At 30.0% G+C, this 23,225-nt stretch overlaps 2 protein-coding genes across 6 annotated transcripts; both read left to right on the forward strand.

Moving 5' to 3' along the window:
* The first annotated feature begins 13,690 nt into the window (after positions 1–13,690).
* On the forward strand, positions 13,691–15,270 carry LOC127148946 (uncharacterized). The gene is made up of 3 exons (XM_051083380.1): positions 13,691–13,915; positions 14,039–14,098; positions 15,139–15,270. Exons 1-3 carry the CDS (start codon positions 13,691–13,693, stop codon positions 15,268–15,270), a joined length of 417 nt encoding a protein of 138 aa, XP_050939337.1.
* Positions 15,271–20,121: 4,851 nt separating this feature from the next.
* LOC127148775 (uncharacterized) lies at positions 20,122–22,866 on the forward strand. Of its 5 annotated transcripts, none has more exons than XR_007819859.1 (5): positions 20,122–20,574; positions 20,859–20,900; positions 21,263–21,381; positions 22,287–22,335; positions 22,654–22,844. XR_007819859.1 is itself a non-coding variant. In XM_051083068.1 (4 exons), the coding sequence occupies exons 1-3, from the start codon at positions 20,349–20,351 to the stop codon at positions 22,317–22,319; spliced, it is 378 nt and encodes a 125-aa protein (XP_050939025.1). In that variant the 5' UTR covers positions 20,122–20,348; the 3' UTR covers positions 22,320–22,335; positions 22,654–22,866. The 5 variants fall into 5 exon arrangements, 2 of the variants coding, with proteins under 2 accessions (XP_050939025.1, XP_050939024.1); XR_007819861.1 differs by having other exon boundaries at positions 21,303–21,381; XR_007819860.1 differs by lacking the exon at positions 22,654–22,844 and having other exon boundaries at positions 21,303–21,381; positions 22,287–22,574.
* Positions 22,867–23,225: the final 359 nt, after the last annotated feature.

The raw sequence follows: 23,225 nt of genomic DNA on the forward strand, positions 1-23,225 counted from the left end.
TTTAAATTTTTATTGATAAGATGATAGTGTTTTAAGTTCATCAAAGAATCTTAAAAGAATATGAGGTTTGAACATTTTTGTTCAAAAGTTAATTTTCCACTCTTTTAGTTTTATGTTCCAATTTCATCCCTACTTTTTTTTTTTTTTTTTTTTAGCTTTGATGAGCAATAAAGTGGGTCATTTGCTTAAGTTTGTTGAGCTTAATAGATGGCAGGCAAGTTGTCTCTTCCCAACCTTTGTGTCTTTTTGGGCTCACCACAAAATGATTTTTTGGTTTTATGTGTTCTCATTGATTTTTTTTTTTTTTTTTTACTTTATGTTACATTGTCTTGTCCTTCCAACCATGTCCACCTAAGAATGTAGGCACAATTATTTTAAAAGTTTGGTCCAATCAAATAATGATTAGGTCCCATTAGATAAATCTTTTCATGGTTTATTTTTTGGGCCAACTAGAAAAATAGCGATCTACAAGTTGTCATTTGGAAAAATATATAGTAAAACTGTTTTTTTTTTTTCAAAGATGGCAAAACAAAAGAAAAAAATATAAAAATAAAAATTTGCAAAAACCCAAAATACCCCAATATAAATAGAATGTCAACTACTTCCTAACTCTAAAATAAACAATAATTACAATTTAATTATAGCCAGAAAACTTTATATCTAATAATTCAAAGTTTATGGTATGCAAATTGAAGAAGTCCATCTATGGTCTCAAACAAGCCTCTCGTCAATGGTATCACAAATTTCTTGAAGTAATTACCTCTTTTTGTTTTGAAGTGAATAAAGTGGAAGATTGTGTATTTCACAAGTTCAATGGGAGTGAATTTATTTTCCTGGTGTTATATGTTGATGACATACTCATAGCAAGTAAGAGGTTTCTCAAAAGGAATAAATTTGAGATGAAGGATTTTAGTGATGTTTCTTTTGTATTAGGAATTGGAATCATGTAAAATCTCTCTTAAGGTATTTATAGATTGTCACAAAAATAACTACATTAAAAAAATTGAGTAAATTCAGCATAAAAGGTTGTGCGCCAGGAGATACCCCTGTTGCCAAAGGTAATAAATTTCATTTAGGTCAATGCCCTAAGACCACACTCGAGATTAAAGAGAAGTAGATGGTTCCCTATGCATAGGTTGTTTGAAGCCTAACGTAGGGCTCAAATTTGCACGCATCCAGATATTGCATCATAGTTAGAGAGTTAGGCGGATATTTGAGTAATCCAGGGATGGATCATTGGAAAGCAGCCAAACGAGTTATAAGGTATTTATAAAGAACAAAAGTTTGTATGCTCACTTATTGAAGAGCATATATTTTGGAGGTCATTTAGTATTCTGCTTTCAATTATGTTGGATGCCAATACACTTTGTGATCCATTTCAGGCTATAACTTCATATTGGTTGAAGGGGTTGTATTTTTGAAAAAGTGTTAAACAAACGCTTATGCCCTTCTTTTGCCATAGATGTGAAGTTTATAACATGTTATGAGGAGTCCAATCATGAAATATGGTTGCATAATTTTGTCACGAATAGTGGTTGGCATAGAAAAACAACTAAAATTATTTTGTGACAACAAGTTGGCAGTTGTAAACCTCAAACCCTAAGAAACTTGAGTTTTTCTAAAAGAAATTAGATTAGTAATCTTTTAAGTGAGATTGAGATGGAAAAATAAGTTTAAGAAGTGTTATTTTAAGTGTGTTATGGTAGGTGGAAAGAAGGAAAATTAAGAAGGAATGGCTAAAAGTTAAGAAGGTTAAGTTGAAAAGCACAAATTATTGGTTAAGTCCACAAGCTAGGCATTTAGAGCTTGGTGAGCGGTCGAAAGAAGAAATAGAAAACCTCCAAATAGGAGATCTAAGCATTTGGACAAGGGTAGGTTGCAAGCTTGAGTTGTAATGTGTAGGCGAGAATGTTGAAATAACCTTCAAGTGAGCTTGGCGAAATGGTCTTGGCTAGGCGAGAAGGGTTGTCTTTAGAGGTTTTTCGGTATTAAGTTGGATGGCTAAGAGGCTGAAGACAAGGTCCTTAGAGGTTAGGAAGGCGTTGGGAGGTTAGGCGAAGAAGACATGCATGCACGAGATGAGGCTTGTGGTCAAGGCTAAGGAGGATAGTAAGACATTTCAAAGCTCAAGGCATTTTGGTTGGACGTTTTAAGTAAGGTTGGGCAAGATGGTGAATTGGTTAAATGGATTCTATTTGTCCTTTGCATGTCTAACTGATTTTTCGGTAAGCTACAGGTGTCATTTGCATGTCTAGGTTAAATTTTGGCAAGCAACACATGCCAAGAATTTTTGCATGTAAGGCTCACTATAAATAGGTCACTTCATAATGAAATTTCTCTCATTTTACTCATGCATTTTGGTTGAAATTACTCTCAAAAGTTCACAAATTGAGTCTATTTACTAAGTTGGGGCTACTGATTAAATTTGAGAAGAGGAAAGACGATTTTGAGTTGGAAGAAGGGAGAAAGGTCGTTTCTAGAAGAGATATGAGCAGTCTTCACTTTAAGGAGACCACAAAATGCTTATCGTTGAGTTTTTGGCTGAATTTGAGGCAAGAAAGTTAATGTATTTTTTAGCAACTTTGTAGAAGGAAGTTTTTCCAAAAGAAATTATGAATTTTTAGTTATGATTTTTCAAAGTGAAGTTAAATTTATGGCCGAGAAATTGAGTTCTGGGTTGTGTTGATGGTTGGTTGAGTGTCAGAGTTATAAGGCGAGATGGGCATGAATTTTGGGTTGAAGAGGTTAGTGTGGTGTGTTGGGCGCAAAAAGCTCAAAACAGCACATGGCTAGGTGGCAAAGCACGCGTCATTGCCATGTAGCTTGACCTACGAAGATAAGCAACGCGCAGGTGCACATGGCAAACCCTGTACACGGCGTGTCCCTTATGAGGTTAGCACGGGCAAGGCTTGCCCATGTCAATGGGTGATTTTGGGCTGTTTTGGTAATTGTTGGAAATTTTTAAGTAAGTTTTGATATTTCTTTTTCATGATTAAAGGAATTTAAATGGAATTATTTTCCTTTATTTTAGGACAAGAAGTGATCAGGCAAGTTTACAAGTTTAGGGTTTAAGTTACCATTTGTGAGTGACAAAATGATTTCTAAATGAAGTTTCTAAATAAGTTTTACATGTTATTGTTTAAGTATGCTTTGGAATAATTATTGAACTGTATTGATCATAATATCTCTACACTACAAGAAAATATATATTTTTCGATGCACAACACGGACGTCGAAATCAGAAACGTTGAAAAAAGAACTTCTCCTGACGTCGTAGAAGCTCCGTCTGGAAAGGTTGACAATTCCAATGTAACATAAGGTGACGTCAGTATAAAGTAATTTAATAAAAAAATTATAAATTTCTCTCGACATCGTACGTTGGGAGAAGTTTATAATTTTTTAATATATTTAACTTCACACGACGATGTTTATAATTTTTTTATTATATTTAACTTCTCTCAACACCATGCATAACGACGTTGGGAGAAGTTTATAATTTTTTTATTCTATTTAACTTCTTACATCGTCATGCATCATGGCGTCAGGAGACGTTTATAATTTTTTTTATTATATTTAACTTCTTTCGGTGCCATGCATAACGACGTTGGGAAAAGTTTATAATTTTTTATTATATTTAACTTCTCTTGACGCCATGCATACCGATGCCGAGAGTTCTCCTTTAAAACTTATTTTTCACATTTGATTTTTAGATCTGAAAGGCAGCCAAAAAAATGAGAGAGAGATTTCGGACTTCTGAAAGAGGAAGAAGATTCTAGTCATCGTCCACCGTCTAATCTTTGTCGTCAAACTCTGTCATCCGATCTTTGCATTCGCCCGCCGCCCCTCGCTGATGACAAGCCAATCTCTTCCTTTTTTTATTTATTTTTGTTTAGGGATTAGAAATATTATTAAATGTGTGATTGTTTTTGTGTTTTTTTATTGTACGTCAAGGGACTCTCGATGTGTTATTCTAATTGTCGCTGCCACTTATCATTTTTTTCACTTGTTGTCGCTGCCAACTAACCGACATATAATTCTTTTGTATCAATAATGTGTAAGCTATGTTCATTTTATTGTAGATTTGTTATTGATTGTGTAAATTTTGTTTTTATTGTTGATTTTGTTGTTATTGATTTATTATTATTGTTCTTTATGTTCTCGATCCTTCCTTCTGGTGCTACCGTTGTTCCTATCTCTTCTGGTTAGTTATTTATCTAAATTAGATTTTTGCTATAAAATCTTAAATCCTAATTCTAATTTTTGCCTTAGCTTTGCTGATTTTTCGATTCATTTGCTTAGATCTCATTCTTGGTTTTCTAAAAAAAAAAAAAAATAGAGGATCTTCTGACGCACAAATATAGCGTCGGGAGTGTTCACACGAGATTTCAAGAGAAATGTAATTCGTGGAATTGAACTTTGTATTGATTTATATGGTGTTGTGAATACAATCTCTAGTATTTACTCCTTTGATGCTTTCTCTCAAATACAATTTAAACTTAGAACTTTTTTATCTTCAATGTTCATGAAGTTGGAGTTGCAAGTTAATTCGAGCTTCAATCTTCTGGAATTCAAGGAAAGCTTGATCTTCCAAGTCTTCAATCTTTCAGAAGATGATGATCTCGATGTTGATAAAAACTTGCAGGTTTCTTGAGAGCCTTTTGAAGTTTGAATCTTCAGTTTTTCATAGCTTCGGTTCTTCCTTCAACTAAAGATCTCCAAAATGAATGGAAATGTCTCTATTTATAGAGAATTTCATGGACTTTAGGTGGACTTGGGCTTGGGCCCGTTTTCTTGACGGACTTAGACTTGGGCCCATTTGCTTAGTGGGCTCGGGCTCGGGCCAACTTGTTTGGCGGGTTTAGGCCCATTATTTGTTTGGCCAAATTTTTCATCAAGAGCTTGAACTGGGTTGGATATAAGAAAACTTAACTACACAAATCCAATCAAATTATAATCATCACAATTTTGCTGTGCTAACGTGGCACGATTTATTTAACCAAAATTTCTTGTTCGACAGGGAGATCCTTTACCGATTCCAATGCTAATTTACGCATCGAAAAGGATTTTTTGACGCTTTTTCATATATCTCCCAACGCCTTTGTGCATAGGGAGACCTCCATTTTCTTGTAGTTCTATTTACAAGCATGTTTATAAAAAGTATTCGAGTACTTATCTAGAAAATGTTTCCAAAGCATAGGTTTGAAATGTTGATAAAGTATGTCTTTATTGATAAACGTGAATTTAGTAAGAAGCGTTTTAAGAAAGAAAACCATGTTTGTTCTATATACCGAGTTCTTGACGGTCAATGTGCACAGAGTTTTCAAGGGTATATGGCTATACTGACCACTTAGCCACTACCACCGAGTTCTCAGGCAGGATAGTATGAACATCACTCTATCTTGACCAAGTTCAAGCACGATATAATCATGACCAAGTTTTAGGCACGGTAGGTCGAGCTAGTTACTATCGTGACTGAGTTTCTAGGGTATAGAACTAAGAGAGACAATAATGCAAAGATTTATTTTAGAAAGCGAAAGAGTTTCTAAAATATAGCAAGATATATTTCCAAAAGCGGAAGGATTTTTTAAGATTTTATACTTATGTTATGCTTTATTAAATGTTTATGAAAAGACTAAGGTTTACTTATTCCAAAAGTATGTTTCTTTAAAATTTTCACTCACTAGGCTTTTTAGCTCACCCTTCCAAGTTATTTTCCACCTTCCAGGTAGAGATCATGATTTGAGGGCTTGACCGTTGTCTCCAGTATGTTGTTTAAAGTTGCTGTTAGTTTTTGCTGTTGTTGGTTGGTACTTAGGTTTACTCATGTGTCGTACATAAGTATAGGGTTAAGATTAGTTGTTTAGTTTATGTTTTGTCTAAAAAAGTATAGTCTATAATTAATGGCATTTAGTCTTAACTTGTTTTGAGGTTATGTATTGAAGTTTTTTAGTGTATGCTTATTGTTATCATATTAGTCCGCTGCATAAGTTAATTTACTCAAAGTTGTTTAGCATTCTAAAAAGGTTCAATAATAAGGGAGTTGGTATTGTTTAGAAGGGGAATGATGTCGGTTGACTTAATACCATCTCTTGGGCTAAGAGTAGGTGATCCGAGAGGAAGTGTGACAGTAGTGATGTATTCTAATAACAACAGAACCAATTCAAGGTCAAAGCATATAGACGTAAAGCTTCTAGTTGTGAAAGAAAGAGTTTAGAGTGGTCAAATTTTGGTAGAACACATAAAGAACAAACTCGATAGTGACAAATCCATTGACTAAAGGTTCACCACTAAAGTTTTACATGAGCATGTTGCTCATATTAATGTTAGTCAATTTTTTGATTCCATGGTTTAGCGGGAGTTTGTTATTAAAAATGTTCTTTGACATTAAATTGTTTATTTTCTATATAGAATAAAGATGATGGTTTGTGTTTTATTATATGAACTTATTTATCATGCATGCATTTTTGCAAATTCGGTTTAGCGTAAAGTTAGAGATAACACATAATTTGACTTTGATTTTACATAAAAGTCTTAGAATCTCATTTATTTTCATTAATAAGATTTCATTATTATTGACCGATTTGTCCTTCACATTAAGTTTAAATATTACATATTTTCGAAAATATATATAATCTATATATTGTCATAAATATTTATTCCATATTTATTATTTATATTAAAACTTACATATTTAGTCTATTAATTAATTAACATGTTTAATTTCATTTAATTTTAAGATTTTCATTTATTAGATATATCATATGTAAATATGGTATATAATAATTCAATTATGGTAAGATTATAATCAAAATGTTTCCCCAATTATTTTTCTTCTGGTGATTTTAGTCAAAATTTCTTCCAATATACTGTCTCTCCGTCTGATCTCTCTCTCACTTTCTGATCTCTCTCCATTCGATCTCTCTCCTTCCATTCTTTCTTATTTCATTCATCTTCTTCAAGTTTTCTAGTGAGTACACATTTGTTTCATTTTATTAATTATGTTTAAGAAATTGTGAATTATAGTATGCCGGTAAAATTTCATGTTTTTCTGGTGAATTAAAATTGTGAATTATATTATGCATATTTGTTTCATATTATTAATTATGTTCATCTTATTCATGTTTTTCCGCTGAAGTAAATTATTTTTTACAATATATGAAGTTGGCTTTAGTTTACATGTTTGTTCATTATATATCAAGGCATATTGTGTATAATTGAGGCACATTATATGAAGTTGTGTATATGAAGTTGTGTGTATGAAGTTGTGTATATGAAGTTGTGTATATGTAGTTGGTTTCAGTTTACATGTTTGTTCATTATATATCTCGGCATACTATATATCGGGGCACACACAAGCACGATGTATCTTGTTCATATATATTTTCAAGAGTTACACAATAGTTCATGAAAATTCTATTTTCTAAATCAACTATGTATATTGTTCATAATTTTTGTCGAATTGCAGTTGAATATATTATATTCATGGGATAATATTATTCTTATATTTAAAGTTTTGTTTCTAAATTAACACATTATATCTTTTATATTTTTCGTTGAAGTCAATTTGAAACTACTCATTCAATATAGTTAGCATACAAAAAACTCGATATATACAGTATGTGGAACAAATATATTACAACCATTAACGATTAATTTTATTACATAGTACATAGAATATTATTGCAGTTGTTTATTATGTAATATGAGGTATATATATGCGAAATAATTAAATATATGTGTATATATGATAAAGTACGTAAAATATATATATCTTATTATTATGTAACTTACTAAAAAACTATAATTGTTATAATTATATTTAATATAACACATAGTATATATTTGAATTTAATAACTAAACCAAATAACTGTATGAATATAACAAATTTACAATATATCATCTTATATACTAAGTAATATATGAAATTTATATTTTCATTTTTCAATATGTTTATGAACAAAAACTCGAGCAACATAAAAACAGACGAATAAAAAAAAGGAAAGAAAACGTAAAAACCATATAACACTGACAATAAAAATAATTAAAAAAAATAGAATTTATATGTGAAGAAAAATGAACCAAATATTTACAATTAAAAACATAAATATGTAAATCTCACATTTATTGAATCTCACACAATTAAAAAAATATATATGTGTATTATCTCACATTAAATGCTTCATTATCTCACATTAAATGCTCCATACTAAAATGAATAATAAATATCCAAAGTCAAATTTGAAATTAACTTAATAAGAAAACTATTTTTAATTTTTTTCCTATTAATGTCATTACAATTTTTAATAATATTAATCCTAATGATGGATAGTATTGTCATTTGGACCTTACTTTTGTGTAAATTTGAAGCTCGCTATGCCTTTTATGGAAAAAAAAAAAGAAGTAATTTTAAGCTTCTTATGTAATCGAGCTTTTGTATTTAGGCTATATCAGTTAGAACCTTATTAATAATTTATGTTATTTTATTATATTGGGCCTATTATATGATTTATTTAATTAAGACCCAGGATTCTTAATTGAGTATGAACTAATGGGGTAGAAGTTTATTTCTAGATTGATTAGGATTTAATGGAAACTCTAATTGAACTAGTATATAAGAGACTTATGGCTATAGTATCCAACATACCAAAACATTAAGCACTCAATCTTTTTCTATCTCATCAAGAGGAAGATCCCCTACTAAAGGCATTCAAAGTTCTGGTTAAGGAATATCTCACTAAGAATATTCAGAGTTTTGGCTGAGGAAGACAATAGTCATTTTATAGCTATAAGTTTATGCTAACAGACATTTCATTCATAAAATTTGAATAGATATTGTTAGTTTTGTCACCACGTACTCGAGACAACACAGAACGGTCGATGTCCTTTTAAAAATGGTTGATTTTTTTTTAAAAAAAAGGGAGTCGCAACAAATCTTTTTTTACAGTGTGACTGGACACCGAGATAAAATAAATAATTTTAAATAAAATAAAAAATGGTATGCGAAAAAATTTAGAATTGAGTTCGGGAGTCATTTGTGTACGGAGAAGGTGTTAACACCTGTTTGGAAAACGGTGGCCAAATTTAATGTCTTGAATAAAATTCATTTAAAAAAGATTTTTTTTATGCCTTATTTCATTACTCACTACTCCAATATTTGAAGCAATAATCTTATAAAATAAGTAGGATACATTCCATTAATTAGACTATAGTGTTGAAAAGTTTATCATCTTAAGAGAATGAGAAATTATTACCATTTCTCATATTTTATCATAGGTTAGTCTTCGAATAAAGATTTTCTTTTAAACATTGATTAAATTCATTTTTTTCTAGGATCAAATCTCGGACTTCTAAAGATATTGATCTCTCACCTCAAGAATCTAGAAATAACGGACTCTTAGAAATTACTAAATTTCATCGTAGGATTTTTTTAACGAAATCAATGTGGGTTATTAAAAAAAATTGATTAAAAAACCTTATGAAATATATATTTAATTTTGAGTTTTAAAAGAAAACATAAAAAAAAAATAATTTTAAAGAAAAAAACTCTAAATGGTTTAAAAGGGAAATTTAAGAAAAGATTTCAAAATTACTTGTAATTAAGGTTAAAAATATTTTTAAAAAAACTTCAAGAAATTTTTAACAAATGTCAAATAGGAATAATGCACCATAAACCAAATCAAATATACCACACAACAAATAAGGCAAATGACATAAGATATCAATACATACATGTATGTATTTAAAGTCATACGATAATAATATTATGATAGCAATGAAAATAAGTTAAAGAGAAAATAAAAAAGATACATAATAACGATAAATAAAATAAAAAATAAAAAATAAAATGAGTTAATAAACAAACAAATAAATAAATAAGAAAAGAAAAAAAAATAGAGGGTGACGACAAAGTTGCGGCCATCCTAAAAGAGAAAAGTTATAAAATAATAATAATAATAAATTTTAAAAAATTATAAATAAAAAAATCTCATAAATAAATAGAAAACAGAAAGAAAAAAAAGAAAGAAAAAAAGAAGAAACGCTCTAGTAAATTTTCTTTATATATTTTTCTTCTTTTTTCGTTTAGAAAAGAGAAAAATAAAAATAAGAGTTCAATTCCAAAGAAAATTAGTTGTTGCATGAGATGCGGATCATTGGGAGTAAATCCCTACCTAATACACCTCCACCTAAGTTTTTACAAGATTATATTGTTTAGGGTAAAGATGAAAAAAGACAAAAAAAAAAAAAAAAAAGCAATAAAACCAACAAATAAGAATCCACATATTGCAAATAAATAGGTTTCTTAACAAAAAATTGTAGAGATTCTCTAATTAATTATTTTTTCTAAAATAGTAAAAATGTGATATTGAAAGATTTTATTAAAAAAATAAATTTAATTGTCTTTTTTCTAAAATGCTAAATCAAATATGATATTAAAAGATTTTGTATAAAATAAAATAATTTGTTTTTTTTTCTTAAATGATAAATCAAATATTATATATTAAAAGATTTTGTATAAAATAAAATATTTATTTTTTCCTAAAATGATAAATCAAATATGATAATAAAAGATTTTGTATAAAATAACATATTTTGTTTTTTCCTAAAATGATAAATATGATATATTAAAATATTTTGTATAAAATTAATTATTTTTTTCCTAAAAATGATAAAAATAAGTCAAATGTGATAAATTGATTTTTTAAGATAGATATTTTCATTAATATTTTTTATTTTTTAATAAAAGATTTAAATAATAATAATAAAAAATATTATTATAAGATTTTATATTATTAAAAAAAATACATGTTTTTCTTTTTTAACAAAATAAATAAATAAAATTCTTAACCATTTATTATAATTACTATATTTTAAAAAATAATATAGAAAGTTGTAGAATAAAATTAGGTGGTTGCATGTTTTTTCTTTCTGCTTATGTTAATTAAATTCATTGATAAGTTAACAATTTACACTAATAATTCTAATATCAAGTTTTAAAAATTAGGTACGGCCATTTTTGTTTTTTCAAAGATAAAAAATTATTTGGTAAAATTTGTACTTAAATTATTAATTTTTATAAATATAATAAAACACATAAATTTTTACCGTTCATGTAATAAAATAAAAAGGTATATGAAGCTCATCAGTTCTTTAAATATTTCAGGTTTGTCCTTCCTTTCTATCTTCTTTCTTCTACTTTTCCTTTCGATCTTCTTTCTTTTCTTCTTTTTTTGCATTTTTTCTTATATATATATATATATATATATATATATATATATATATATATATATATATATATATATATATATATATATTTTAAATCATGTATCAAATCTAAACGAATAAATCTTGTATTATTTTTTTGTTCATGATCGTGTATCAAATCTAAACGAATCTTAGTACAAGATCGTGTACCAAATATATTAAGCGTGCGAGTGGCCAATTAATCGTATGTTGATTAGGGCACTTTTGAAATTTTTCATTGTGAACCAAAGGGCTTTTTTCGTTTTCGAAATTGTTGTATACGATGTAAATATTTTGCCAGTTTGTTATATTTTTTAAAAACCTACAAAATTAAATTACACAAACAATGGAAAATTGCAATAAATAACACAATTTAAGAAATAAATTTAAAATATAGTACAAATAGATTGGAGTAGCCAAATGTAAACGATCGTGTAAAAAAAATAAAAGACTGTATAAAAAATCTTGAAAAGATTCATTTGGATTGGAGTAGCCAAATATAAACGATTGTGTAAAAAAAAGTAAACGATCGTGTAAAAAAAGTAAACGATTGTGTAAAAAAATCTAAATGATCGCGTACCAAAATAATTAAAAAAATTGTGTATGAAATTTAAAAAAAAAATCATTTAGATTTAGGTCCCCAAATCTGAACGATCGTGTAACAAAATTAAACGATGGAATTGAAAAACTCATACCAAAACGATTGCGTATAAATTGTAGTCAACGATTTCGTATAAATTGTACGATCGCTTATAGTCATATCTAAACGATCGCGTATAAACTGTAGTCATATCTAAACGATCGCATATAAATTATAGTCATATCTAAACAATCGCATTGTAGCCATTATCTAAACGATCACGTATAAATTGTAGCCATATCTAAACAATCAATAACCAAATCTAAACGATCGCAAATATATTAGGTGCACGTTGTTGACGACATGGTTGACAGGACATTTTTTGTATTTTACACAGTAGGCCTCTGGACTTTTTCCATTTTCAGAATTGTTCTATAAAATGTAAAAATTTTGTCGCATTTTTATATTTTTTAAAAGACCCCTAAAACTAATACCATTTTTTAAAAATCTTCAAGTAATTGTTTACCGTCCATTTCGGGGGAGATCGATCAGGGAGATTTTGTTACAAGATTTAAAATTTTCCGACTATTATTTTTGGTTTAGATAACCCGAGATTGATCTAATAGATTCTTTTCAAACCTTCTCAATCTTATTCTAAATCTTATATATTTTTAACTTTTTTTCCAAAATTGGTTATTTTGTCAAATATATATTATATCCCATTCTTAGCATTTGGGTTGACATTACATCGATACTATCTTTTTTTTCAAATTTGGTTATTTTATCAAATATTATATTTTATTCTTACGTTTCATCTTTAAAATCCATTTAAAATTTAAAAAATTCCTAAGGTTTTTTTTTACCCTTGGTGCATTTTTATTTTTTCAAATCTTATACCAAATCTTATATATTTTTTGTTTTTTTTAAATTCAATTATTTTGCCAAAATATTATATTCAATTGTTAGGTTTGATCTAAAAACAAATTAAAAAGATTTAAAAAATAACTGATATTTTGATATAAAATTAGCTAACATTTTATATAATATTTGATAAAGATAACCGAATTTAGAAAAAAATTAAAAATATATAGGATTTGGTATAAGACTTTAAATATTTAAAAAGATTACAAGAATTTTGGTCTAGCCTTAGAAGACGAAACCTCAAATGTATTATTTCTAAAAATTTCCCAAATATGGTAAATATTATGCTAGATATTCCTTTACTAATTTTTGTATTATCTGTTGTGGTTGCATACGGTTTTTTTTTTCTTTTTGTTAAAAATAGGATTGATTGTAATTAGTTTTTTTTTCTTTGTTGTTAGTCTTTAGGCTTATATTCTTTAGGCTAGTCTTATGGTATTTGTATGGGTGGTTAGCATGCTATTTTTTTTTATGTATCTTGAGCCTATATATATAAGGCCTATTTGAAATGGAATTTGGAATTAAAGTTTTTTTCCATCACTAGCACTTTTCACTAATCAACAAGTGGTATCAGAGCAGGTTGTGGCATCTTCTTCTTAGCCATTAAATCAACTCCCATTCATTTTTCTTCTACGATGGCTAGCAAGCATAAACAATGGCCTTAGACAACTATGTGCAACCAACAATTCTCCCCTTTGATGGTCACTATGATCATTAGAGCATGTTGATGGAGAATTTCTTATGGTCCAAAGAGTATTGGACCGTTGTTGAAGCAGGAGTGAATGAACCAGCTGCTAGAGTTGTCCTATCAGAAGCAGACCAAAAAAAGGCTAGAGGAACGAAAATTGAAGGATCTCAAGGCAAAGAATTATTTTTTCCAAGTCATTGATCGTGCCATCCTAGAGACCATTTTGCAAAAAGATACATGTAAGAAAATTTGGGATTCTATGAAGAAAAAGTATCAAGGCACAACAAGGGTGAAAAGACAGCATCTCCAAGCTCTTTGCAAAGAGTTCAAGATTCTTCAAATGAAGCAAGGTGAGTTTGTTGATGAGTATTTCTCACGGACCTTGGCTATAGTAAACAAGATGCAGATCCATAGAGAGAAGATTGAAGATGTAGCTGTGGTTGAGAAGATTCTTCGGTCGATGGATTCTAAATTTGCATGTGTGGTTTGTTCAATTGAGGAATCAAAAGATATTGATACATTATTAATTGATGAATTACAAAGTTCTTTATAGGTCCAAATGAAGAACAAGTCCTGAAAACTTCAACTCATGGTGAGAACTCTACAGAGAGAGGATCAAATAGAGGATATAGTCGAGGTCGTGGAAGGTGACCAGGAAAAGGACAAGGTGGTGGGCATGACCAACACAAGCAGACATCCAACAACAACTCAAGATTTGATAAGTCCAACATTCAATGCCATAAGTTTGGTCATTACAAGTTTGAATGCACAACCAATTTCAACCATGAAAAAGGAGAGCAATCCAATTTTATAGAGAAACATGAGCAAGAAACACTATTGATGACGTGCCACCATAACAAGGAGATTGGACCTAACATATGGTACATAGACACTAGTTGCAGCAATCATATGTGTGGTAACAAGTCTCTCTTTTCTCATTTGGATGAAAGTTATCATTCCATCGTGACATTTGGTGATTATTCCAAAGTAAATGTGGTGGGTAAAAAAAATATTCAAAACAAGACCAAAAAAGGCAAAGTTGAAACCATATCAAATGTCTTTTATATTCCTGATTTGAAAAGCAATTTATTGAATGTTAGACAACTACAAGAGAAGAGTTATGTCACAACTATCAAAAAAGGTGTCTGTGAGATATATAATCCAAGAAGAGGATTGATAGCTCGTGTTGAAATGGCCACGAATATGTTCCCACCCAAACTAGAAGGTTTGAAGTTATGTTTCAAGACCAATGTAGATGAAAACCCCATATGGCTTTGAAATTTGTGATATGCCCACTTGAATTTTAAAGGTTTGCAAGTCCTTTTTAAAAGCAAATGGTGAATGGTCTTCCCCAAATTTCTCCTCCTACAAAAGTATGTGAAAATTGTGTTGTTGGCAAACAACACCGTGAGAGCTTTCCAAAAGGTAAAGCATGGGGAGCACGTAAATCTGTGGAGTTGATTCATTCTAACATATGTGGTCCTTAAACCTAGTATCAAATGGGAAGAAAAAATATTTGATTTCTTTCATTGGTGATTTTTCCAGAAAAACTTGGGTTTATTTCATGTAGGAAAAGTCTGAAGCATTCTCAATTTTCAAGAGCTTTAAAGCGGTTATTGAAAATAAAATTGGAGAAAAATTAAAACCCTTCGAACAGATCGTGGAGGAGAATACATGTCACATGAATTTGTGATTTTTTGTGCTCAGCATGAAATTCAGCATCAGTTGACAGCAACCTACACACCTCAACAAAATGGTGTTGCTGAAAGGAAAAACCATACTATCCTCAACATGGTTCGAAGTATGATTGCCAATGGGAGAGTTCCAAAAGATTTTTAGCCAGAAGCAGTAAATTGGGGTGTTCATGTTTTGAATTGAAGTCCCACTTTTTCGGTTAAAAACATGACTCCTCAAGAAGCTTGGGATGGGTGTAAACCATCAGTTGATCACTTTAAAGTGTTCGGGTGCATTGCATATGCACACATTCTTGATGAGAAAAGAAGGAAGCTAGATGAAAAAGGTAAAAAATGTGTCTTTCTTGGCATTAGTGAGTAATCAAAGGCTTACAAACTGTTCAATCCAATCACATGTAAAATTGTAATTAGCCAAGATGTTATATTTGATGAACTAAACACTTGGAATTGGACAGAAGATATCCTAGAGCAAAAAACAGTACTTGAGAACCTTGAAGATAGTAATGAATCTTTGTCACCTGAACTTGAAGATTTAGTACAACAATCAGTTAAGCTTGAGGCTACTGAGTCTCAAACAAGAGCTACAAGTTGTTCAAGACCACAACGAGTTAGAAGGAGACCTGCTTGGATGGAAGATCATGAGGTTAGTGGTGATCTTTTTGGTGAGACATTTGTCTATTATGCTTTATTATCAGAATGTAATCCATTAACTTTTGAAGAAGCTGTCAAAGATATAAAGTAGAAGCAGGCCATGCATGAAGAGATTGAGAAAAGCAACACTTGGAAGCTATCAGAACTCTCTAGAGGGCAAAAATCCATTGGTGTTAAATGGGCTTACAAAATGAAGTTGAATAAAGATAGCCAAGTAGACAAATACAAGGCTCGTCTTGTCAGAAAGGGGTACAAACAACAAATTGGCATTGACTACTATGAAGTTTTCGCTCCGATTGCAAGACATGATACGATTTGAATGGTGGTAGCATTGGCAGCACAAAGCAATTGGAAAATTTTTCAAATGGACGTGAAATCAGCCTTTTTGCATGGTAACTTGAATGAAGAAGTTTATTTAGATCAACCCTCTGGATATGTTCAACAGAGTAATGCAAGAAAGGTATATTGCTTGAAGAAGGTTTTGTATGGATTGAAGCAAGCTCCTAGGGCTTGGTACAATCGAATTAAGACCTACTTTATTAAAGTTGGATTTAAAAAATGTCCATATGAACATACCCTCTTTATTAAATTCCAACATTCAAACAATATTTTGATAGTATGTTTGTATGTAGATGATCTGATTTACACAGAAAATGACTTGGTTATGTTTGAAGAATTCAAGCAGTCCATGATGGCAGAGTTTGAAATGACAGATCTAGGAATGACGCATTACTTTCTCGGCATTGAATTAATATAATCAGTAGCAGGAATTTTCATCAATCAGAAGAAATATGCACTGAAGATCTTGGACATGTTTCAAATGGAGAATTGCAACTTAGCTACAACTCCAGTTGAACCCAATTTGAAGCTTACAAAGGACCATGAAGGAAAGAAGGTCAATAGTACTCTTTATAAGCAAATGGTTGGAAGTTTGATGTACTTAACAGCTACAAGGCCTGATATTATGTATGCAGTAAGTTTAATTAGCAGGTTTATGGAATCTCCAACTAAGTTTCATCTCATTGCTGCCAAAAGAATCTTACGTTACATAAAAGGGACTCCTGATCTTAGCATACTTTATCAAAGAAGAAGAAAATTAAACCTTGTTGGTTTTAGTGATAGTGATTATGCAGGAGATTTAAATGATAAAAAGAGTACTTCAGGATATGTTTTCATGCTTGGTTCAGGAGCTATCTCATAGTCTTCCAAAAAGCAGCCAATTGTCACATTATCTACCACTGAAGCTGAACTTGTAGCAGCAACATGTGTGCATGTCAAGCCAATTGGTTGAGGAACATTCTTGAGAACTTGCATTATAAGCAAGAAGAAGCATCTATCATTCATTGTGATAACACATCAACACTCAAGCTCTCAAGGAATCCTATCTTGCATGGACGAAGCAAACACATTGATGTAAGATATCATTACTTGAGGGATCTTATAAATGACGGAATTATCAACCTAAACTACTGTAAAAGTGAAGATCAAGTGGGAGATATTTTAACCAAGCCTCTCAAATTAGCAACATTCATAAAGCTTCGAAGCTTACTTGGAGTAGTTTCCTCTACTTCTTTAAACTAAATACTAAATTGCATAGTTTTAGTTTAAGGGAGGGTGTTACCATCTCTAATATTTATCCTTATATAATATTAGGATTTGAGATTATTATAAAATGAAACAAATTTCGATAGATATTATTAAATTTTCGTTCAAATAGGATATTTTCATGTTTCTATGGATCGATATTGACATGATGATTGAATAGATATTCCACTATATTGTAGAAAAAAATTCATGAAATGTAATAACTAAGCAGCCAAAATATCACCATTGTAAATAAAATATAAATACTAGATATATTATCGAAATGTTGCAAATATATCAATTAAATTCAAAGTATTAGTCATATATAACAATATTTTTAAAAGCAATTACAAATATAACAAAATCTGTCGGAATTTATAGATGATAGAAGTCTATAAAAAATAAACAATATATCACCGATGTAAATATAGTATAAATAATAGATATATTTTCAACTAAGTATAATATTAAGATACGTAGTATGAAGTTTTAACATTAAACTTTCTATTATTGTTAGTAGTGCATCTTTAAAAACCACAGTGTACATTTGATTTTTCGACAATAATTTCATATACTTGTAGTTTACCTTCTTCTTTTTATACCATAGTTTTTATTTAATTAACTTTAACTATTAATTACTAACTTAAAGTAATTTTTAAAAAGAAAAACTTAAAAGTAATTAATAGTTAAACCCACTTCTTGTGTTGGACCGGGTTCAACTTCCATCCTATTATCTCTTTATTTATTTATTAACCTCCGTCCGACTCGATCTCTTTATTGTTTTTTATTTTTTGTACTCACTATCTTCCACCGATGTAATTGATGGTAAGTTTTATTTTTTTCCTTTTTTAAATGAAACTACTCTTTTTGTCTACATATTTTGGAATCAACCATAGTTTTCTAAAGTAAAATGTTTTTAAGAAAATCCATTTCATTCAACATTGTTTTTTCCAAATTCCTTATTAATTTGAACTTTCTTATGTGGACGACTTCCATGACCATCACACATGCATCATACACTTCCTTTTATTAAATATTGGCTAAGTGATCAATTGCTATGTATTGATTACGAAAGTATTCTCTGTCACATTGAATATAGTTCGATGTTAATTGAGATATACTCTTTCGGTTAAAATCGAAGATTCGAATTTTCATATCGTTATTATACATCATGTAATGGATGCATTCACTAGTACAAAACTGGATTTTAATGTTGGTTTAAAACCGACGGTAAAAGGTAAGATGTCGGTTGTCAACCAACATCTATGATAGTGTTATTAAAGCTCTTTAATGTCATTTGGACTTTGATGTCAGTTTAAAATCGATATTAAAGGGACATGATAATTGTTTTAAACTGACATCTATGATCGTGTTATTAAAGCCCTCTAATGTCAGTTGGGCTTGGTTGTTAGTTTAAACTAATTCATTGATCTCAATAATGTCAATTTAAAACCAACATTAAAGCCTTGTTTGTCGGGTCCATTTTTACAAATCTATTTTTATTAAATTGTTGCATTATTGTCTATTTTTTATGACGTCAAATAGTTAAAAATCGACATTATTGTTTGTCTCGAGTTATGTCAAAAAATGTTTGTCGTCGTATATTGTTAAAAATGTAAAAAAAAAATGTATTTTCATACTAGCTAGAATGCCTACTACTCCAAGGTAAACCAATAATATTTCTATTTCACCTGCAATGTACAATATCAAAACCTAAAATACCAGCGCACACTTCCACACTTCTATATAGTAGTACAACAAATATACATCACCCAACACCTATATATAATAACATATGATTAAACACACTATATCCAATCACTATAAGTGAAATACTCAAATCCTAAAGATAATATATAAGATCATTATTACATAATAATTCTCTATCTAATAAACAACAATTAGTATGAGACTGCCTGTCCCTACAAATACTACAAGTAGAAACCTACAAGTAGAAAAACTCAAAACTAAAGTATATGTACAACAACAATTTCTTTCACAAACTAAAGTATATGTACAAACTATCTAATAAACAACAATTAATATGAGACCGCTAGCCCTTCCAAAAAAATATAGGACCGCCTATCCCTACAAAAACTACAAGTAGAAAGCTACAAGTAGAAAAACCCTAAACTAAAGTACATGTACAACAAGTTCCTACACAAACTAAACTTAACTACTAACTTAATTCGACAAAAAAAAAACTAATAATATGTAGAAGATGTAAATGAAAAACTATTAGGATTTCAACTCTTCACATCCTATACTTTAATTCCACAAAACTTAGGTATAATTAAGTAAAAAAGTAGTGGGTAAATGAAAAACCAATTGTATTTGACTTTTCACATTGTGCATACTTTAATTCCCTAAACTTAATTCCCTAAACTTAATTCCCTAAACTTAAATAGAATTAATTCAAAAAGTAGTGGGAGAGGGTATGCCTTTTATAAATATTATATATATTACAAAAAAAAAATTAAAAATGAATTTACCATAAAATCAAATACTGGTTTGGAACATAAAACTAAACTCAAGGATATAAAGAAGAGAAAAATTTCTCGACATTCAGACTTCTATATATACTATCACTACAAGAAAATTGATATTCAGTGACAAATTTTTAGTGACGTAACAAATTTTTGTCAGTAAAAGGTCATTTATAGCGACGCAGAAAAAATGTGTCACAAAAAATTATTATTAGCGACACGTTTTAAATTTGCGTCACTAACAAGAATTAGCAACACAATAATAATGTCACTAAAAATGTAATAGCTTTAGCAACAAAAATAGACGTCGCTAAAAGTCCTAAAAAATTTCCCCCTTTTATTTCCCTCCTCTTTTTCATTAAACAATTTTAATTAAAAAACCCTTTCCCTCTTCCCATTACCCAACCCGAAAGCTCTCCATCTCCACCTCCTCTCCTCCCATCTCTACCCAAAAGTTCTCCATCGCCGAACCACCCATCTGTACGAACTAAGGAGGCCGACGATGAAGTACGATGACGCTTCTACGACCGAACGAACTGCACGATGCTTCTACGGCCACGCTAGACGAACCACGCCGAACGAACCACCCGAAACACGCCATTTCCAACTGTACGAACCACCCGACGGCCATCAACCTCGAACGGTCCCAAAAGCTGCTTCACGCGAACAGCCCTATGATTCTGCTCTAACTTCCTTAAACACTTCTGCTCCACGCCCAAGACATTCTGGTGAGATGCTTAAGTTTAAAATTTTTTGGGTGATGTATTTGGAATTTGATTTGTTGAATATTTATTCTCTTAATTAGTTTTAAGATTGGGCTTCATCTTTATAATGTTTGCATAGTCTTGATTACTATTTAGATTTTTAATTGATTTTTTGTTTGTTCGAATTAGAAAATCAAGGTAAAGGGAGATTTCATGGTTATGTCTATTAGTATTGAACAAGATGGTCTTCATTTCATGTTTTTCTAATGCCATTTTTGTGAACTTTTCATTGTTCTATCATAATGTAGTGATCCAGAGGATAGACCAAGACCAAGGCCAATTTTAGCAAGGTTTGTCTAAGTTTACATGTGTTTGGTAGCTTACAATGTGTTTGATGAAATGCCTTAGTGAAGCATTTGGATGATTTTTAATTGATTTTTGTTTGTTTGAATTAGGAAATCAAGGCCAAAGAGAGATTTCATGTTTATGTCTATTAGTATTGAACAAAATGGTTTTCATTTCATGTTTTTCCAATGCCATTTTATGAACTTTTCATTGTTCTATCATATTGTAATGATCCAGAGGATAGACTGAGACCAAGGCCTATTTTAGCAAAGTTTGCTAAGTTTATTCACTGATCTTTGGTAGCTTTACTGATAATATTCTGGAAACAGTATTGACAAATAGTCTCTCCTTCACTTCAATGTTGCAGGTTTAATTTGCTACTATAATTATTCTTGCATTTGTAATAGGACACCAAAAGAAGTCTTTGCAGACACAGGAGTAAAGCCAACGTTGACTCCTAACTTGAATACCCTAGCTCTAATTGAGGTGCTTTTCTTTTTTCATTATATATTGCTTCTGTTTCCTTGTTCATTTCAGGAAGAAAAAGCCCAAATTCTTTCTCATTGTGGTTAATGTGTAGTTGTGGTTGTGGTTGTGGTTAATATGTATTCCCTTAATAGAGTAAAGTAAAGCTAAGAATCGATTAGAATAAGGCTATTTATAATGTTTGTTGTTTCTTTGTATGTTTTTTACGTTATAGGCATGTTAAGTGAAGCTTCTATAGAATGACCTTCACATATTCCTTTATGGAATGACCTAAGAATTGATTAGAGTACAGTAAAGCTACGTCATTGACTATAATTATTTCTTTTATGGAAGTTACACTTGTAATAATATGCCGCACTTCAAATTTTCATCAAATTTGAGCCAACTAGATTATCAAAAGCTACTCTTGACTTGATTTAAAGTGGAAAACATGTGCTTTTTGTTTCATTTTTTTGTGAATTGGTTTGTTTGTTAGTTTTTCAAAGTTTTCTTGCTAAACATCATTCTTGGTTGATATTTAAAGACCTTAGAATGAATGTTAATTGGATGGTTTTGATTTTCAAGATGGGCCTATGAACATATATTACAAAATTCAAGTATTGTTCAACACTCTTCATTTATCTTTTGCTTATTTTTAGTCATTTAAACTATTTTGTAATTCTTTAAAGGTATCAACATTACCCATATTGATAGCTTACATTGTGTTTGATGAAATGCCTTAATGAACCATTTGGTTCATTTTTTGTTTATGGTTTCTATTGAGTTGTATAATAATTTCATGATAGTCATAGCGTAAACAAACTATAAATAAAATGTGAAACTTTAGTTTGTTTGAAAATGTTGAATTCAATAGAACATATGTTGTGTTGCCTAAGACTTATTGCCAGCGTTTGTTCGATGGCTAGGAAGGAGGAATCTTTCAAGCGATGATTGTGTAATGCTATTAAAAGAAAGGTAAACTATTTTGTTTTTCTCCTCTTACAATTCAACATTTATATGGGAGAATCAGACCATTGAGTGTGCTATGAGATTAAGAGTTGCTTTATATATTGCTAAAGCATTAGACTATTGTAGCTCTCAGAAACATCCATTGTACCACGACTTGAATGCGTACTGTGTGTATTTGGATATACTTCATTTTATATTGGCTTAATTTTTAATACTTTATATTTTGGTAATTTGCTTCAATACTCCAGTGATTGCTTATCTGTTCTAAGTTTTTCTCTAATTGATTGCTTATTTTTAACTTGATGTTGTTGTATTTTCTTTTAGGTTGTGGAATCCAAGTTTGTATTTGAAACCAAATTCATACAAGGTCATTGAGTTTCAAGCTTCTTTAATTAATTTGTGTTTCTTGAACAACTAGTATTGTAATGATCAACTATATGTATGTTTAAGCATATATATGCAATTTGTTAGTTCTTTTAAAAGATTGGGTTGATTGAAGAAACATAAATGGTTCAATTGACGGAAAGCTTACATTCTTGTTTATGTGTTGTTTGAGTTGATCATGTTGTATATCATTGTTGGAATGCAAAACATATGCAATATAATTATATTTGAGATTGTATAACAGGTTTTTATATAATAAATTAAAAATTATTTTTTATATAATAAAATACTTTTAAAAAGCATTGGTTTTTTCTTAAAAAAAAAAGGTTGGAATTTTTAGTGACGCACTTTAATATGTCACAAAAAATATTTGTAATGGTCCCAAATTAACCTTTAGCAACAACATTATTTGTCACTAAAACTTCATCTTTAGTGGCGAGTGTAAAACGTCACTATAAAAAATAAATAGTGACATAATATATGTTACTAAAAGTAGGCTTTTAGTAAAGCGG

The sequence above is a fragment of the Cucumis melo genome, chromosome 4, assembly GCF_025177605.1.
Source record: "Cucumis melo cultivar AY chromosome 4, USDA_Cmelo_AY_1.0, whole genome shotgun sequence".
Lineage (NCBI taxonomy): Eukaryota > Viridiplantae > Streptophyta > Magnoliopsida > Cucurbitales > Cucurbitaceae > Cucumis > Cucumis melo.

What these genes read in the sequence shown, in the direction of transcription:
- LOC127148775 (XM_051083068.1), top strand. Translation starts at nt 20,349, where the DNA reads ATGAAGTACGATGACGCTTCTACGACCGAACGAACTGCACGATGCTTC. An exon ending in TCCACGCCCAAGACATTCTG is followed by an intron (nt 20,575 to 21,262) that starts GTGAGATGCTTA and finishes TCAATGTTGCAG; the next exon opens with GTTTAATTTGCTACTATAAT. An exon ending in ATACCCTAGCTCTAATTGAG is followed by an intron (nt 21,382 to 22,286) that starts GTGCTTTTCTTT and finishes TTCGATGGCTAG; the next exon opens with GAAGGAGGAATCTTTCAAGC.
- LOC127148946 (XM_051083380.1), top strand. Translation starts at nt 13,691, where the DNA reads ATGAAGAAAAAGTATCAAGGCACAACAAGGGTGAAAAGACAGCATCTC. An exon ending in ATTCTAAATTTGCATGTGTG is followed by an intron (nt 13,916 to 14,038) that starts GTTTGTTCAATT and finishes AGAACTCTACAG; the next exon opens with AGAGAGGATCAAATAGAGGA. An exon ending in GTGACCAGGAAAAGGACAAG is followed by an intron (nt 14,099 to 15,138) that starts GTGGTGGGCATG and finishes TTTTGTGCTCAG; the next exon opens with CATGAAATTCAGCATCAGTT.